The following is a 19,821-nucleotide window of genomic DNA, read 5'->3' as shown; positions in this document are numbered from 1 at the left end:
GCATGTCATGCCTGAGCTTGGTTAGATGAGGCTGGTCTCCCCCTTTCATCTAGAGTGCCTATAAAGACAACAAGCACTCTGCAGGGTGAGTGATTTGATTTTTTCTGACCTTGAGTCTTTTTGCCACTAATTAATAGGGCTTAAAAGAGCTACTAATTGACATTATAGGGAAAAGGCACTGTCAAGAGAAGCCCCAGCCACTTGTGATGTCTCTTAAGCCCACCCCCATTAACAGAATGTTGCAAAGAGCTACAGGTGCAGTGGCTAAGGAAATAAAACTAACTGAGACACAGCTGTTTCTGTCCTCGGATCCACAGGATGCCTCGATTGATCAGCAGCCAACTAGTTCAGTCTAACCTAGAATATCAAGAAGACTTGAGAAGGGAATCAACTAGTGATTGGCCCGAAACTGAGGTGAGGCCTGCTAAGCCTGTTGCCAAATCCACTGCGGCTGTTACCAAATCTACTGCTGCTGCTAAAAAGAAAACCTCCTAACTTCACACTCTGAAGTCCACCAAAGGCGGCAGCAACCATAGCGATGATACCTATTGCTTGACTGACGATATGACTATAACGATCATAATGATGGAGGAGAGGTTGTTCAACCTCCATGTGGAGTACATCTTATAAGGGATCTTTTAGGCAAGATTACAAGTATTATTCAGGATGAATGCAGCCCACTAATTGCCCAGCTTGAAAATGTAAGCCTCCTGCATGTGGAGATCAATAACAGGGTGCACGTGTGGCAAATAGATAGGGTGAATGAAAGGTGCCAAACTAACCAGGCTGAACAGGCTGTGCCAGATAAAACCTTAAGGCCCAACATAGCCAGCATAGCCAACAATGAAGAAAGGGACAACAATGCCTCCACCAAAGGAGTCTTTCTCAGCAGGCTGTGTAAATAGGGGGGCAAAGGAGGGAGAGATCGACAAGGTAGACATTGCGAAATCTCCCACCATCAATTTTGCCCCTATGAAGTGATCCTTGCAGGGGTCTAGAGCTAAAACCCAACCAAAGAGAATCCCAAGAGGGTCTGACCAATCAATGCCTGCACTGACACTCGGAACATAGGTACTACCCTCACGAAAGAGCAGATGAAATGCTTAGAACATAGAGGATTAGCTGGATCGGGAAGGGCCCCAAAGATAAGGCTGGGAATCGTATTGTCATTAATTTTAGGAATCCTAAATTGGCCTATGATCTAATATTAGGTGACTTATCAACACAGTTTCAGAGATCTGCCATTGAGACCCTATCTCTTGGTTATTTTTATAAACCATCACCAGGTAAATACTGACAACACCACCTACATCTTTCACACTCTATCCCCAATTTGGGCTGTTACTCTCACCAGACGCAACACCCCCACTCCTTTATGTTATTCCAGTAGCTAGTAGACTTGGGGTCCTTGAGAGGGTGGATTGACTTACCAGGCCCAATGAGACAAAAATTCTCATGCCATCTGCTGGGGGGTGTCAGACGGATGAGGAAGGGGAAAATTACAACTATAGCTCCTCAATTACGGCTCCTAAACCAAATACCCAATGCTCTAGTGGCTGGAAAGAACATTTGAGGGAGGTGGGTTGGCTTTACCATATGGGAATGATAGGAACCATAACAGTTATCAAGCAGAGCCAGACCATCAACATCTACTGCCAGAACTTCTCCTCCTAGGCTCAGAGGGGGAGCTGAAACCTACAGCAGGGAGAGAAGAGAACGGGGAGCAGAGAAATTGGATGCATTGCAAAAGGTAGGGTTCTAGGGAGGCATATACAGGATTACATACCTGAAGGTGACCACGATAGGATTCTATAGGGTGTCAGAGAAACCTCAAAAGTAATCAAGGTGGCTTCATGGTATAGTGCAGGTCTGAAAAGTAAGTTGGATTGCAGTGAATGGGGGTCTTTTATAGACCAACATGACGTGGTACTGTTCTAAGAAACTTGGATTAGGGAGGAAGCATGACGCCTGGGCTTTGCAGCGTTTACTAAACTAGCCACCACAGGTGGGAGGGGCAGACCATCTTGGGGGGCTATCCATATGGGTGGCCACCCATTTGAGATGTATGGTCAAGGAGTTTGCAACGGGGTTGGATGATAATTTGTATGTTGAGCTGATTTTTAGCCCTGAAGTGTTTATAGCTTTGATTAATGTCTACTCAAGACCTACTCCCCATGGTCAGGAATCTCATGTAGTTGAACAACTATCCTCTCTTCTGTCCTCTATCCCAGGGAGCTCTTTTCAGGTTGTTGGGGGAGACTTCAACTTTCAATTCGAGCCCTAGGGCAATGTAACACCCAGAGTAATGAAGATAGGCTGTCGTATATCCCAGTTTTGTCCATTCCCCGCCCTCAAAAAATGGTCTTCATTGGCCCTCCGAATTAATGCTCTAGCACTGAATCATTCTATAAGGGCTTGTAATGGGTGGACCAAATCGATGTATGAATTAGGCCCATTTCTCAGGGAATCAGCTTGAGACCCATCCTCTTTTGGAGGAGAATCTGGGTCACCCTAGAGTTGACACCATAGAGACTTGCACTGGAAGAGATATTAGACCTACCTGGCTCAAAAGATTGCCATGGCTTTCCTTCATTAGGGACACTCTGACTAGAATTGGCCTTGTGAACTATGGTGCCATCCCGCAGAAGCTTGTCTACTAATATCTAGAAAGGATCTTGTGAATTGCTATAATGGGTATAAACTTTCCTCTGTGTTGACGAATATTACTCTGGGCACTCTGACAGAAAGTTTCATGGGATCAAATTTGTCTATAGTCCTGATGCCTTTCGAGATGAGATCCAGCCAGCATTGGCAAGAAAACTGTACATGCATTTCAGACATGGATCCCTCCAGGTGCATTCCTTTATCAACATCTGGAGAGAGGGTTCAACTCGGAAGTGTCTTTCATGTGGTTCACCTGAAGAAACTGAGGCTCATGCTCTTTTATCTGCAAAAAAACAGTTGATGGACAGAATGCAGAACAATGTCATACATTTACCCCAGTACAGAGATCTGGGCCTAAACCCATTGTTATTTTGCTCACCATGCCATTCCAGTTTGAACCCAGCCATATGCAAATCAGTCTTGACCCTGTGCCTCATGGGAACAGTCCAGCCCGAGCTGCCAAGCCAGGTCCTCCCTGGACTGGGAACAAACATCATAGGACCGGTTTCGGGGTTTCACCCCTCTTCAGCCAGGATAGCTTGATTTCAGTGGCATGGAGAGCACGGGACCCACGTCTGGGCATACCCGTCCAACTCGGGGTGACAAATGTAAAAAAACAGTTGATGGACAGAATGCAGAACAATATTATACATTCACCCCAGTACAGAGATCTGGGCCTAAATCCATTGTTTTTTCTGCCCAGCCTACAAGAAATATAGAACAAAATGGATAGTGAAGATTTGTATGAACCTAGGGACCTCTAGCTGTCAAATGGACATAAAAATGTTAAAGAATCAAACTAATAAACCAATAGTTTTTGCTGTTTCAAGGCATTTGTTTGCCATCTGGTGTGTAGGAGTAAAGCTTAGGCGAACCACTGTTTAAGATCCAGAGTGACTACAGTTACTGTCTGGTTTCCCTGAACAGCACAAAATCAGATGCCAAGGCATTGAATTGTGGATTCCACAATGGTCAAGCCTAAGTAATAAAAATCACCTGCAGTAAGCTAGCTAATAGTCAAATTATGCAGGGAATCAACCTGAAACCTTCAGTAACCATACTAACGGAGGGATCCCTTCTAGTTTTAGAACTAGTTGACTGTGTTTCAGTCTAATACGAGATGTAGAAAGTACTGCATTTTCTTGAGATTAGAACAGATTTTACCTATTTTATGTGTTATACTGGGGCTTTACAATTGCATTTAAATTTACTTCTGCTTGTCTCTTGTATTTATAGGGTTTATGAATATTAAAAAAACTGAAAAACAAGATCATATGATGATGATTTTCCCCTAACTTGCACTTATCACTTTAAACTCGACTTCAATTGATCCCTGCCATAGAATTCCCAGCTGGCATCGCAGGCCCAATCCGAGCACATTCCCTAGGCGTCCTTTTAAGGTTTTGTCATACTGGGAATTGCCTAATTAAGAGGGTACTGTGTTGGGCTTAGCATGCCAACAATTGTATCAGGTTTTAGCCCATTTCCAGCTTAAAGTATTTGCCACTGGATGATTATGATCGTTGTATTTTTATCTTCTAAGTCTATGTGCATCACAGTGGACTATTTATACCCTTTCATGTTTTCATCTATTTATGCACTGTGTATATTTATGTGTACTTTTATGTTTTTTTATGAACCAAAATAAAGATGATGATAGTGTTAGTGATAATATTCTCTGAAGCTGCAAAGACAGCGATCTCAGTGGTACTAGACAACGTCCACAAAGTTTCCAAATTCTCAGTTTATTGTCTAAATAAAGTAAAAAAAATGAAGTCCTACCACGATCTCCACATTTCCTCCCCACCTGCATTAGAGATTCTCGTCTACACTTGCAACATAAGTACATCAAATACAGTGGCATTTGTTTTTCAAAGGATTTTATAGAGTCAATCAAATATAATAAGTAAAAAAATCACCAAAGACATCAAAGACTTGCTAGACTCCTGGTCTCCTCAATACATTTCTTGATGGGACAGATCTGAAACCCTAAAAATGATAATTGCGTCAGTAGTGCACTTCGATTCCAGCATGCTCCCCTTTCTCCTCAGTCAACAAAATCACCTCAGAGTTTCTATGGTACAAAAAATGAGCCAGAGTCTCATATAAAAAATCTGACCAAGATATGGCGAGGGAGGCTGCAAACTTCCTAACCTATTTACCAATCAAATTGCCAATCTTGCTGCCCAAGAAGTCTGTTGGTTCCTTGACAGCTCTATATCCCAACCTCTCTGACACTACATTGAACAATCTCTAGGCTCCCCCTTCCATAGCACCTCAACCATAACCATGTCTCACTAGAAACTTCTTCATTCAAAGCAAATAATCTTAGACACAGTTTGAGTGATTGCGTTGGTTTACAAGCCAGATCTAAATTAATGGCACTTTGGAGCAATAAAAAACCTCCTCATCCAGAGGACCACACTGAGCAACAAAAAGGCATTTGCTTAGTCCATGATCTGTACTCTGCCTTAAGATCATTGTTTGCGGTCCTCCAACACAAACATTTAGTTTCTAACCTAGAGTTTTATGTCTTCCTAAAAACAAAGGCCTAGATCTTAAAGTTAGGTCCTCTGAATGACACAGAACTAATTGCCGTCTTTCAAAAACTGGTATTCATCAAGACAAATTTCCTATAAAATATGTAAATTAACTATTATGCGCAACTACAAATCTCCCGTACCTGTCTAAGCCAAGTAGATACAACAATTTAGAAAAATAGGTACAGATTCCCCATCAGATGAGAACTGGGCTGACATAAATAGTTTCTTCATTCACACCAAACTTCTCTTGACACCTCTATTTTACTGAACACAGGACAAGTTCTCAAAAATAAGCTGTACGACACAAACACATGCCGGAACTGCAATGAGTTATGGGGAAACCCAGAACACATGGTCTTTAGCAAGTCAAACGGTAGAGGGAGAAGATTGCAAACCACCTATTCAACAACTTTAAAACCAGAATTGAACTAGACTTCCCCAAAGTGATCTTGGGAGCTCCGGCTTCTCCTGTTTTTCCGGCCCTCAGCACAACAGAAAATGCCTTTTTAGATATGCTGTTAAAGTCATCTTTATTGAGAGGAAATCAAACAACCACATATCTTTCCACACTTGGGGCCATATTTACTTATATTTTATGCACCGCAACATAGCAAGGCAACTTGCTACCCTATGTTGTTTGTGAGGCTGAGAATAAAAATTGTGCTTTCAGAATGCAGCGCACATGGAAAGAAGAATAAAAAAGGAAAAATAAATATATTTATCCTAGTTCAGCCTCTGTCAAGTAGCTACACCATTTTGATATAAACCCAGGTTTACAAGCGTTTATCCATGGGTCAATGCATTCTAGCATCCATGTGATTCCCACGTGATGAAGAGTTACAAAAGGCAGCACTATGCACTGAGTTACATTACCTTGTATTTACTAAACTACGCAAAGACACTCAAATCAGCTTTCCGTGGCTTAGTAAATGCCAAAAATGATTTTGCATCAGGCCTGCACCACAAAAATGAAGAACCCAGACACAAAATCATAGTAAACTGGGCCTTGAAGGGCATGGGTCACCAGCATCGGAAGTGCACACAGAACAGAAAGCAACCTCACGGAAACCCCAGAATTTCCCAAAGACTATTGCAAATATTAAACCAATTAATTCAAAATTCTGCTCTCAGATAAATTGCAGCCCCCACCTCTTTGCCCATGGTCATGTAGGCTTCCCTACATGCTTCAACCTTCATGAATTGCTACCTATAACACTATCTTGGTCCTACTCTCCACTGCATCCTCTCTGTTTACTTTTATCTTTTCTTCTCAGAGGTAAACTATCTCTCTATCACTCTCAAGCTATTTATAATCTCAGCAACCTCTAATTACAAACATTACCACCATGCAACACTGCTTGACTGTTAGGCCATATATTATATGTTTTCTCTCACCCACTGTGCATCACTACATTAGTGCTTCATCAAATGTTTTCATATGAGATGCATAACTCTTCTTCGTTTAGGCTCAAACCAGTTCCCTCCATCATCTCTTACCCAGGTATTGTGACAAAATATCTAGGGGCCGATTACGATGTCGGTCGGAAAGGCTCCGAACGGCCTTTGGTTCATCCGAATCTGTGTCGGAAGCTTTGTTTCCGACTGACTTGGAAACATTTCCGACTGACCGATTACGAGGGTTGGAAACCGTTTGGATTGTCTGACTCGCATACAAATGGCTTTCGGAGACACCAAGTCGGTCGGAGCTGACTCATACATCTCTACAGACCGCGTTTCTGACCGAGCGATTACGATGTTGGATTTGGACAGCATTTCTGATTTTGGTCTGTCTGACATGGATCGGCTGTCAGAATGTGACTTTGGGGGCCCATAGCAGGCCCCCCTTCAACTGGAGGCCTCCGGTTGGGACCCGTGAGGGAACCCAAGGGACCCCCTTTCCAACCATGCACAGTGTGGCATAGTTTTTATTTAAGTATGAGATTGATATTAATTATTTACGTTGTGTAATGCTGATTTATTTTACTTATATTTATGTGGGAGTTGCTACGTTTGTAAAAGGATTGGGTGAGAAGATAATACAGTCATAATTAATTATCAATTACATTATTGAAGTGGTTATTAATTATGTAAATTGTCTTATAACCATATATTTTAATTATATTGTAGGTGCGAACTGGTTTCTAAGGTGATAGGATGGGAAGTTAATTAAATAATAATTAATTAACAATGAATGTATAATTTGTTATTAATTAGTGAATGTATTATTAATTATTTACATTATGTAATACTGATTTATTCTAGTTATAATTCAGTTGTGGGTTGCTACGTTTGTATGGGTATAGAGTGGGACATTAATGAAGTAGTGATAAAAAACAATTATTAATGTATAAATAAATATTTAATTGATCAATCAATATGTAAATTGTGTAATAATTAAATATTGAAACTATATTTTAGGTGTGGACTGCTGGGATTTTAGGGTTGTTTGTGGGAAGGTAATTAAGCAATAATTAATTAAAAAATGAAATATTAATTGTTAATTAGTTATGTGATTGATTAGAAATCATATAAATTGTGTTTGACTTAGGTATAATTTATGTGTAGATTGCTAGGTTTGTAGGAATAGAAGGTTGCAAGTTGATTAAGTAATAATTAATTAACCCTTAACTTTTAATTGGCAATTAATTATTACATTGCTTATGAATTTTGTAAATAGGTTAATTGTTTTTTATTTATGTTTATATACTTTGTATCAAGTAATAAATGTTTTAATAAGAGTTTTATATTTTTTCTAAATAATAGCATTATTTAAATATGTAATGTCCTTGAAAAGAAGAAGTTTACCTACTGTTGCTTAGACTGGAGTGGGTACAGTAAATGTAACTTCTCCGAAGTTCAACGCTTTCCCTACTGTTGCACAGACTGGAGTGAGAATAGTAAATCTTTTTAAGTTCAAAAAAGTTTTATTAAAGAGATAAAAGATGTCTGTGTACAGTAAAGAATATTAAGGTCATAACAAAGCGTTATAAATCTATTACAATAAAAGTATATGAATCAGACTTATTAATAAGAGAGGAGAAATCAAACAAACTAAATGAAATATGAACGTCATTAGAGTACAAACATATTAGGAACATGTTAGGGGAATCAAAGTGGTTTCAAAACTTCCTGTTGGGATGGCAGAGGTTTAGGAGATTTTTTGGCACATGCATCAATATACATTGTAACTGGTGATCACAGGTCCGAACGTTTCATTGCCATACGCAGGGGATAAACAAAAGTGGTGTCCAATCTATGATTATGGCAGACAGCATACTACCATGCTTTATAGGAACTTTTTGTGAAATCTTTCCAATTTATAGTGATTTGCTGCAAAGCAATTGCTAACAATAAATCAATAATTTTGACATTGAATGCAGCATTCTCCCAAACAGAAGAAAGACTACCCAGGAAAACATAAGTAAAGGAAAAAGAAAACTTAGTATCAAAGATCAGATTAATTTGAGACCATACTCGTTGCCAGAAGGTACAAACAGGTGGACAAGAAAATAACTTGTGAAATAGATCAGCCTTTGATGCCATACACGTCCAACACCTATCTGGCGTATTCGGCAATCTTTTGTTCAAAGTAGCCGGTGTTAGTAGGAGCCTATTATAGACAAAGAACAATGTTTGTGGTGTGTTGGCTGCCCTGGATGACTTGCGCAGCTTAATCCATATGTTTTTCCAAAGGGATAATGGCCAATCAGTTGTAGTCTCTTTCCCTAGCCTCTTCTATATTGGATTTTTGTCTATCTACAGCTGCATGTTGTACATATCTATAAATAGTGGATGCCTTAGGTGTTGTTTTTAATAAAGTACAAAGTCGTGAAGAGGAATCTAAAATGGCAGGAGTGTTGTGTGCAATGGGAAGTTGAGTGAATAAATCCATAACCGTTAACTTAAGCAGGTTATATTTGTGGATAAAGGAGGATGGTAAACTAAAAGATTGGCTAAGTATGTGAAAAGGTATAAAATTTGAATTTAAAAATAGCTGGTGAATCCATATTAATCCTTTTTGTCTCCATGTCTTCCAATAAAAAGGTTTACCTCGAATAGTTAAATTCTTGTTATGCCAAATCGTTGATTCAAGGAAAGATTCCCTAGTAAGGTGAATAGGAGAGGGTGCAAAGTCGTGGAGTTTGGAGCTATGTTTTATTATAGGGGTAGAGAGAGATTGTGGCTTACATGAGAAGGAAAGGTATTCATGAAAGGAAAAGGGGGATAAAAAGAGTTGTTCAATATAGGTCCATAGAGGGCATTCGTCCATGGAGTCAAGCATCCAATGTGAAGCTTGGCGCAAAAGGAAAGCTTTCTGGTAGGTCTGGAAATCAGGATAATTGACTCCTCCCTCTATCTTGGGGCGTGATAACTTAAAAATAGACATTCTAGGTTTCTTATTACTCCACAAAAAGGAGGAAAGTATCGAGTTAACTTTCTTAAAAAGTTTAGCGGTGACAGGGATTGGAATATTGGAAATCGTATACAGTATTATGGGTGTTAGCATCATTTTTATGGTGTTTAAGCGGCCCCACCAGGATAAATATAAGGGGTGCCATTTAGCAGTTAACTCTGAAAGTTTTTGAATACATTTATTCATACATAGTGTAATTTTATCCGACAATGAGGAGGTAAAGTATAAACCGAGATACTTAATTTGATGGGAACTCCATGTGAATTCAGAAGCACTGAATTCCGTTTTAAAAGTGTATTTGGTCAAAGGTAGAATTTCGCATTTATCATTATTCAATTTATAACCAGAAATGAGGGAATATGACTGTACTTCTGCTAAAAAAGCAGGAATTGAGTCATCCGGTTTTGACATAAAGATTAGAATATCGTCAGCATAGGCTGCGAGTTTAATATGGGCATTCGATATTTGGAAACCATATATGTTTGGGTTTTGACGACAGACAAACTGCAGAACAGGTATTTGAGTAAAGAAGAGATACTAAAGTCATAACATTCGGGCCAAAACCAAACCATCTAAGGGTATAAAATAAATATTTCCATTCGACTCTATCAAAAGCTTTTTCTGCATCCAATACTATTGCTGCCAGAGAATGTTTTAGATGAGAACATTTGGATAAGACATTCAAAGACAAAAGTGTATTATCTGTTATAACCCGTCCTTTAACAAAGCCAGACTGCTCTTTCCCCAGCAAAGATGGTAAATAGGAATCCAAGCGTACGGCTAGTGCTTTAGAAAAAAATTATATAATCAATGTTAACCAGGGAAATGGGTCTGTAGTTTTTACAGTGTTTAGAGTCTTTACCTTCCTTGGGAATAAGGCATATGTGTGCTTCTGAGAAGGAGCCTATAGAACTATTCGCAGAGTGAAAAAAGTGTAATAAGGTGTATAATTTGGGTAAAAGAAGTTTAGAAAATGAAGATAAAACACAACAGTAAAGCCATCTGGGCCAGGTGCTTTCTCTTTCTTAAGGGTTTGGAGAGCTTTTAGGAGTTCTTGTTGTGATAATTCTGCTTCTAAGGAAGAAAAATCCAATGGGTCATGATGGGGTTTTTGGATAGTTGAGAAGAACTGTGATAATGAGTGATCAGATGGTTGCGTTTCAGAGGTGTATAATGACTGATAAAAGAGAGAAAATTCATTTAAAATTTCGGTGTCCTTGAATTTTAAAACAGAGTGACTATCATAAACAGAATCAATATTTAATTTGTTTTGTCGAACTTTTAAATAATTAGCTAATATTTTCCCTGCCTTGTTATTGTTGCCATAGAATTTTGCACTAGATTTTAAAAGATACAAAGAGGCATCATCAGTTGAGCTTTTGTTAAATTGTAACTTAGCCTTTATAAGAGCTGTTAGATTTTCCTGTGATTGTGAAACATAATAGGAGTGCTCCAGTTTCTTGATGTCATTGAGGAGATCATTGCTAAGTTTACGCACGTTTTCCGTTTCTTTGCAACAAAGCTAATGATGAAGTCTCTAGCTGAAGCTTTGAAAGCGTCCCATATAGTAGAAAAAGATAAGGACTCGTTTTGATTTATCGCAAAGTACTCGTCAAAAAAGGTGGTAAAGGAGATGGCAAACTTTTGGTCTAAGAGGAGCGTATTATTAAAACACCACCTCTTGGGAGAATTAACCCTGGGTAATATATCAAGGTCAATTGAAACAGGGGCATGGTCAAATAAAAGAATAGGGCCAATATCAGCATATGAAAGGGATTGTGATATATTGTGGGAGACAAATACATAATCAACCCTTGATTGAGGTTGATGGACTGGGGAGTAAAAAGTATATTCCCTGGCGACTGGATTGCATAGACGCCAAGCATCTATAAGTTTATGTTGGGCAATAGTGTGAATGAAGGATTTGTGGGGCCTGTTGGGAACAAAAGATACTTTGGAATTCCTATCTATAAAAGGGTCTAACACTTGGTTACAGTCGCCAGCCAATATAAAATTATCCTCAATGCATTGAGAAATTTATTTAGCTAAAGTGGGCCAAAAGGAAGCATCACCTCCAGTAGGGGCATAGACATTAAGAAAAGAAGCTGAAACACCCCAGTTTAACAATTAACCATCTGCCATCCGCATCTGAATTTTGTGAAATAAGCGTAACTGGGAGGGATTTACGACACAATATCATAACTCCATTTAGTTTGCCGTCTCCTTGAGAGAAGAACATTTCCCCTACCCACCCATTTTTTAACTTCAAGGACTCAACATACGTAAGATGTGTTTCTTGAAGAAAAACAATATCAGCACTCAATTTGGCAAGATGAGTTAAGACTCTCTGACTCTTAATGGGAGAATTTAATCACCTCACGTTCCAAGAAATTAGTTTTAGTGACATGGAATTTCAACCGTGAATTGACAAAGAAAACCACAGAAAAAGTCCAATTCAATAAGGTCAGGTATGAGAATGTACAGATAGAAAAGAAATAGGTAAATGGGTAAGTATATCCCAAGCCAGAGAATACTAGGAAAACATATAGCTGGAACCAGAAACAAGACTCAGGTGGAGCAGTGAAGAAAGAGAAGAGGTTAACAATCAAATAGTAGGAAGATATTGATAAAGGAGAAATCAGAAATATGTTAATAGAGAGAATTTTTAGTATAGGGGTGAAGAAAAGAGTAAAGAGAAAACAGACATCCGAAAAGATAGAAAAAAGGAGATGAGTTACCAAACAAAAACCAAAAGACAAAACAAGTAACATACCTACATAAAGGGGACATGGATGTGGGGGTGGGTGGAACCACATGGAGTAGACAAATCATCTAGGGAAGACTGAACAGAACCGGGGGAGCACCACGCCAGACCATGAACATAACTATGATAGGGAAGAGAAAAGAGTACCACATTTAATACTATATTAAATAACAAAGAACAAAGAACATACAACAATAGAGTCAGAACATCATGAATTCAGAATAACAAAAACAACTCTAGACTTTGGAACTGTTAAAAGATAATCTGCTAATACGAAGGTAGAAAACATATGGCAATGTAAAACCTGCAATAAAGAAAATGATGACATATCAGGAATACATTTTAGGAGAAGTCAGGTGATGCTTGGCGTTGCAGAACCAGAAGAGACCGTATGAACCATTTTATGTGAGTTGATGAAGCTTTGTAGACATACTGGATCCTCATAAGATGTAGTTTTATTATTGTGGGTGACTTTGAATAAGCACGGGTGGTAGAGACCATATCTAGCACCCATAGAACGAAGATCAGGTCTCATATTTAGGAAAGCTTTTCGTCTGGCAGCTGTGACTTTAGAATAATCTTGCACAAAATTCAACGTGGAGCCAGACCATGAAATACGTTGGATAGCCTTGGCAGCAGACAATACTTTCAATAAGTCTGTGTACTCAAGAAAATACAGGATGATTCCTCTTGGTCATTGAGAAGAGGAATTACTGATGGAAGCTCAACCTAATCTGTGGGCTCGTTGTATATTCAGTACGACATCCTCTGATAGATGTAGGATCTTGGGAAGAAATGATATAAAGAAACCAATAGGATCCTTCCCCTCTGCTCCTTCCACAAGACCATAAATGCGTAAGTTATTTCTCCTATTGCGATTTTCAAGATCCTCGACCTGCTTCTGTAATGATGATACTTGAGTCTGCGTGCAAATTACACATTTAAAGGTTTCAGTGAGGGAGGAAACATTTTGTTCCACAGTTGTGAGTAGTGTGTCAAGTAAAGACCAGTTATCAGAAAGAATTTGTAGTTTAGAGTTTGTTTCTTCAACAAAGGGCCTAAGAGCTCTTATCTCCTGCAGTAATAATTCCATGGAGACTGGAGAGGATGGTTTTGGAGGTGAAGGTGGATCCTTCTTCAGACGTTTTACGTTTGATTTCCCGGACGGTGCTGGTATGGGATCCATTGTTGTGTTAGTATTCTCTGTCTGAAGCAAACCTGACTCTTCAAGTCTAGAAAGTTCTGAGAAAAGTTTTGAATTTTTAATGAAAGAGCGTTTAGGTTTAGAGACAATACAGAGAGAACCTTTTGTCCTACCCATCAACTTATGGAATAGGTAAAATCCAAAAACAAGTTATCCAGAGCAAAGCAGGTAATACTAGGAGAAATAACAGAGAGAGAAAAAAAACTGCAAGAATGAATATTTCCAGTAGATATGCGCAAGCTTAAAGAGAAAAAGTTCAGTATATTTCACTCCTCGCGATGATGTAAAACATACATGCACAAGGATCCTTGTAATTTTCGTAATGCATAAAACAAAACATGTTCAACCTTTTTCTGTAGATGATAAGGTCTTCAAAGTAGATACATGGGTATACAATTGCCAAAATGTAATGTTTGTAGACAACTTTATGCATGAAATGTCACCTTGCGCGCACTTTATTTCGCTTCATATGTGAAGAAATGTGCATTCTAGTTGAGAAAGAAGCTCCACAAAATGGTGACTATACCCCTAGTACCTCAGAGAGTTCATTAAGGTGGGGTAAAATGAGGGGATTTCACCACTTTTCAATTTCGTGAATTCAAGGCTTAATGGAGCATGCACACCTTCTATTTTGAGGCATGAACTCCAAAAAGTACTTTTAATTTATTATTAGCCTCTTTGGCGAAGACAGGAGTGACTGCATCGCGCTGTGTGATAACAAAAGGGCGGCCGCGGTAAAAACTGCTTTGCGTCTGGGCAAATTATTGAAAATTAAATCCCCTTACTGGCATGAGAGTCGACAACCGTGGTGTCCTAGGAATGAGTGTCTCAACAGCAAAGCATTCTTTTGTTCTTCTTCGCGCTACCGGCACTCAAAGCGCGTTTCTCCGACACCGGACTCCGGAGCATCACGTCGACGCCGCCATCCTCGCTGGGCACTAGCCACGCCGCCCCAGGAATAGTAAATCTAACACCTCTGAAATCCCATGCTTGCCCTACTGTTGCACAGACTGGGGTGGGAATAGTAAATTTAACCCCCTGAAGTCCAACTCTTTCCCTACTGGTGCGCTGTTTACAGTGGGAATAATATATCTAATCCCTCCAAAGTCCTACACTTCCTCTACTGTTGCATAAACTGGAGTGAGAATAGTACATCTATTATTCCCAGACTTCAATACATTTTCTAACATCGGTAAAATATATTCTTAATATTTGCTTATATTTGTAATTTTATAGTATTTTTTTATATTGTATTAATTTTTACATTTTTATAATATTTGTTTTAATGCCTCTTTTTGTTTTTTTCGAATTTTAAGTGTTTGGCAAATGTATTTAATGTTTTGGAATTGTTCATATTTTTATGTTTCATGTAAAAAACAATATATTATATATATATATATATATAATGTGCTTTTTTAGAGTAGTACATTTAAAGAATCAAACAAAAAATGTGTTAATAATTTGTGGACTGCCTTCATCAAGACAAAGTACACTTAAGAAATTAGACCGTCAACCCTTCGTCCTTTTACTCCTGGCTGATAGGTTTCAAAGTCTGTGCATGTGCCTGTAGCGTCCTCCCCAGCCCAGGTACGTGCAAAGGATCATGCCACATACTGAGCTTGTATTCCTTAGAGTGTAACCGTTAAATTAACATTTTACATCATGAATTCTGTCACCAAAGCACTTATTTCACTGTTCTATGTAGTCCGTCAGGGACCAAGAGGGTCTAACTCACAAGACACTACCGTGCCTTCGAAAGAAGATTAGGAAAAGGGAGTCCTTTATTCTAATTGAATGACCACTTAAAATCTTTTTTTCTCAGTATCCACTTGACACTCCTCTTATTAATTTGGTACTGGGAAGACCACCACAATTCTGTAATTTCTAAATTACTTGAAGATCGAGTTGCTTGCAATAGGTTTTTCATCTTGCTCAGATAATTTGACATTATTAACATCGGTTGCAATGGCAAATCATTTAAAATGTTACATATTTGTTTAACAAGTAACTTGGTAATTAACTAACACATTTGCTTGTTCACTTGTTTTAAGATAATATATTCTCAACATACTCCATGTCTCCTTCTTTTATTACAGACAGTATATATTTACTGTCTTATGCATATATAGCTGGTTACTCTGCTCTGCAATCTAACAAAATAAAATATAGGGAGACACAAAACCTAAGTGAGATTTATCACGCCACTCAAGGCCACCTTGAGTGACCCTGCAAGGCTTGATAAATATAGAGTAACGCAAGGCAGCTCAAAATGCTGCTGTGTGTTGCTCTGTTCCAGGGAGGTGTTCCATGGGTGGCGCGTGGGTGTTCCCACCCATCGACCCAGGGATTTTTGCACATTCCCAGATTTACTATTAGTGGTAGACCTGGGAATGCAATCAAAATTCTATGCCTCTCCAGGTTTGGCGTACCAAGGAGAAATAACTTTATTTCTCGTCTGTATTCCTCTTTTTATGTGTGCTGCATTCTGCAGCACACATAGAAAGAGGAAAATGCCTCTCAGGATTGTTTTTGTGCAGGAAGGTGTGCCTTCCTGCACAAAAACAGTCCTTCCTACAATGCACCATGACGTAAGGTTGCCTGAGTTGGTGCTAGGCACCCAAAAGTGCACCAGTCCTAGGAAAGGAAAGAAATGCGCCGTATAATGTTGAATACAGGCATTCCTGCCCTTTCCCTTCCACACAACGCCGCAAGGTGGCTTACTTAGTTGCGCTGCATGAAAAAATGATAAATATGGCCCTCTATTTTCTTCATAACCAGTACCCAATGTAATTTAAGGGTTTGGGATTTTAAACAACTCAGTGGTATGTATCAGTGTTGCAACAGAAAAAATTAACTTTTTATTAAACGATTTAGATAATTACTTATGCCGACGAGGACAGAGAGAGTTTAAGAGTCTTTTTCTCACAGTCTAACTTCTCTCTTTTACAGTGCTGCTGGAACACGGTGTGTGCTGCTCCTAGGGTACGTGAAAGAGTTTGGTTGCAGATTAGGTCAGAGCTCTTCGATGGGCATATACCATGCATGGAATGCTGTTCTTTTGAATGGAAGTTGGCACCTTTTGGACAGCACGTGGGGAGCAGGACGATTTGATGGAAAGTGTACCCAATTTCAATTTAGGTAAGGCATTAAAATTACTAAAAGGTTTAAAATCAGTCATGAACATTCTTATCACACGTGGTCCAAGAAATAAAACCTTTATATTGAAATCACACATTCCATTACTTGATATTAAAAGAAAGCGTGATCCTGAAAATCAATTCTTCAATCTTGAAAGTGTTCTATTATATTTTCCAGCAGCTGTTTCAATAAACACAGTCAGTGAGCAATTCCAATACATTTCAAATGAGGATTTGAAGTGATTCCAGCGTGTAGTATTCAGAGTCAGTTATCTTACCATGGAATTCCCAAAATAACTTAAATGTTGAGGTTATCATACATGCCTCTACTGTTTCATGGCACAGTGGTGTACGGTAGATTCATACAAGATCGCCTTCCTGCAAAACTCCCATGATATGGACAGGCCGGGACATGTGTGCTTCTCTCTGAGTCCATGTAGATGTCTGAAGGTCTCCAGCAAACCTCTTAATTCAGCGAAATTTGCGTTGCAGGTATTTACTTCTCCACAACCTTTCTTATATTTTTCAGGTTTTTGTGTGCACACAGTGTTCACAATTGGGCATGAACATTGGTGAAATTACATTTTAATCAATAGGCATACAAGAGAGATTCTACTTTCTGGTGTTCATTATTCTCACACTTACTAAGCACTTAAAAATGGTTAAATATTACTTAACTGAAATTGTTCCTCAAACTGCCTCCTAAACACAAAATCACTTACATTTGGAGTAACAATATTTTCGGACTCTTGACTTGATTCCACGCCTTGTTTTGCGTACTTCCTTTTCCTTACCATCACCTCCAGAACTAAATTTACTTTTCCGAGAATAAACCATTTGCCCACTATAAAAGCAAATTCCCATTTTTTTCAAAGATAGTTCTTCCATAAACCACCCAACCTCGTTCCTTTACAATATCTTTTTCCAAATTAAGAGGTTCTAAGTTTGTAATAAGTAATAGCGTATTGGTCTTCGCAACCTGCACCTGAGATTCACACTATAAATGGTTGCAAATCTTTGACTTGATGATGAGAAGGTCTGTTGAGTCGCTTTCTTGATTTGCCCAAAGAAAGGAGCGCTCCAACCAGTGGCCACGGAGCCACACTGCCCAGAACAGTATAAGCAAATGGTATTGAGTGTTTCCTTAACAGGATCCCAGTTAAGAGTTGAAGCCCAAAGGTTAACAAAACCTCCTTGGAAAGCATGTGGCTCTTGATTGACGGTTAATACTAAAGTATTTAGCAAGGCCTCAAATTACCCCTGACATTGGGAAGGAAAAATCAGGCAAGTAAGAATTTCCTGAAGTAGAATCTAGTAAAAGAAGTTACAAGAAAAAAATCAGAAACACAAGTAGAAGAAATGGGGTGACAAACATGATAAAACATAAGGGAACAAATGATTTTTGATGATGCCTTCACTTGGAAATGCCTTCTTATTTAAGTTTGAAACAGGAAATGACTTCACAAGAAAAGGAAGACTCTCCATCTTCGATTTGGAACTTGAAATATCATACTATGGGCGGACCACTATCTTGGGAAGGGTAGTTTCTAAGGCTTGCCTACTCCCCTTTCCTGAAATTCATGGTGTTTGTTTGGCTCACAAAGAATCCCAAGTTAGACATCCTTTGCCTATTGCTAAATTTGCTGAATTGCCACCCACTCCTTTATGCCCAACACCACAGGCAGCTCACAGAGCACCTCTCCAGGTGACCGCAAGCCTGGCAATGCTAGAGCAGTCCAATGAACACAGATGCTCAGCCATGTGATAAACTTGGCATTCACCTACAGGCTGCCTGGCATCATGTGGAGTACACTTTCCTTGTCTGAACATTCCTACTTGCTGGCAAGTTCTCTGCATTGCCCTCAGCACAGATATAACAGTATGCCTCCCCCTGAAGTTCAATATCTTTGTCAGCAAACATATTAGGAGGCCATTAATGAAGACAAAACAATGGTAATTTGAAGGGAGGAGAAAAATAGGTCATCCTTGTGTCAGGACATACAAGAGGTTTCTGGAGACCCCAGGGTTGGCAGAAAGTTGTACACTCTTTTTTCTTCTTCCCAATGGGGTTAGGGATCCCTGCTTGCCAGTTTTGAGGCCTGGTGATGATGGTAAGCAGGACAACAATGAAGGCTGTTTGCTAATTGCACTTTCTGCCTTGTACATGGTGAGCGCTCTACATGATTTCCCAATCCAGTATGGCAGTCATCAATTTCTGTGTTGATCATTTTTTACTTCTTAGTTAAAAGAGTTCTAATATTATACTAAGTGATGCGGCTTTCTTTATTAGATATCTTTTTTGGCATGTTGTTTTATTCCATAATCATTTACAATTGAGAGATTAGCAAGACCAAGCATAGATCAGACTAGATCGCTCAGCATATAGACTTTGCAATGACTGGAACATTTTACTGCCTCAGATATGTCCTATAGCTAATGAAATGTTCAGCTAACCATAAGAAGTGTTTTTAAACTGATCCAGTCATCAGAACTTCACAAGCTTTTGGAAATGAGATTGTGATAAATTTGAATTATTCAATACAGTAGTATAACAACAATAGATTGTGATGGCTGAAGCAGGGTGGAAGGGTTGCGCGGGTGTGTGCTGAGATGTGATGTGCATGGGCTGATACTCACGTGGTCAGTGATCTACAGCTGAGGAGGGAGTACTGAACCCCAGGAGTTTAGAGGGCTGTACTCGGAGTGGTTAGAGAGGGCAAGGTGTTGTCTCTGGTTCACCACTGGTGCCTATCAATGGATCTGTAGCTATTTTGATACCTGTAGATGTGGCTGTCTGTGTAGGCATGGTGTCATCTCTGGGTTCTCCTTCGAGGCTCTCCCATATCTCGTCCCAATCTCGAAAGAATGGGTTCTCCTGTAGTCCTTTAGCTTCTTCTCTCTACAGTGCATTCTTGTCAGCCTGGGCTCATTTATTTTTTCAGCTGATGTACAGTTTGGGCCAACCCTCTTACATTTGTCTTCTGATGGACGTTTGTTTCTGACTGAGAGGTGAGGGAAGTTAACATTCCATCAATACATTTCAGTGTAACCCATGTGGCTACACAATACGGACCAGGAATCAGGTACTAGAGTTA

At 39.2% G+C, this 19,821-nt stretch overlaps 1 protein-coding gene across 1 annotated transcript in view; it reads left to right on the top strand.

The window, feature by feature from the left end:
• Window positions 1–19,821, top strand: part of LOC146785333 (uncharacterized) — a 217,219-nt gene that overhangs the window by 104,013 nt on the left and 93,385 nt on the right. Inside the window, exon 5 of the mRNA XM_085633021.1 lies at window positions 16,539–16,727. Coding sequence (XP_085489147.1) covers window positions 16,539–16,727 — 189 coding nt within the window. The remainder of the gene's footprint in view (window positions 1–16,538; window positions 16,728–19,821) is intronic.

This window comes from Triturus cristatus, chromosome 11 (genome assembly GCF_964204655.1).
Source record: "Triturus cristatus chromosome 11, aTriCri1.1, whole genome shotgun sequence".
In the NCBI taxonomy this organism is placed as follows: domain Eukaryota; kingdom Metazoa; phylum Chordata; class Amphibia; order Caudata; family Salamandridae; genus Triturus; species Triturus cristatus.
The sequence above is the reverse complement of the archived record's forward strand: the minus strand, read 5'-3'. Positions and strand labels throughout refer to the sequence as shown.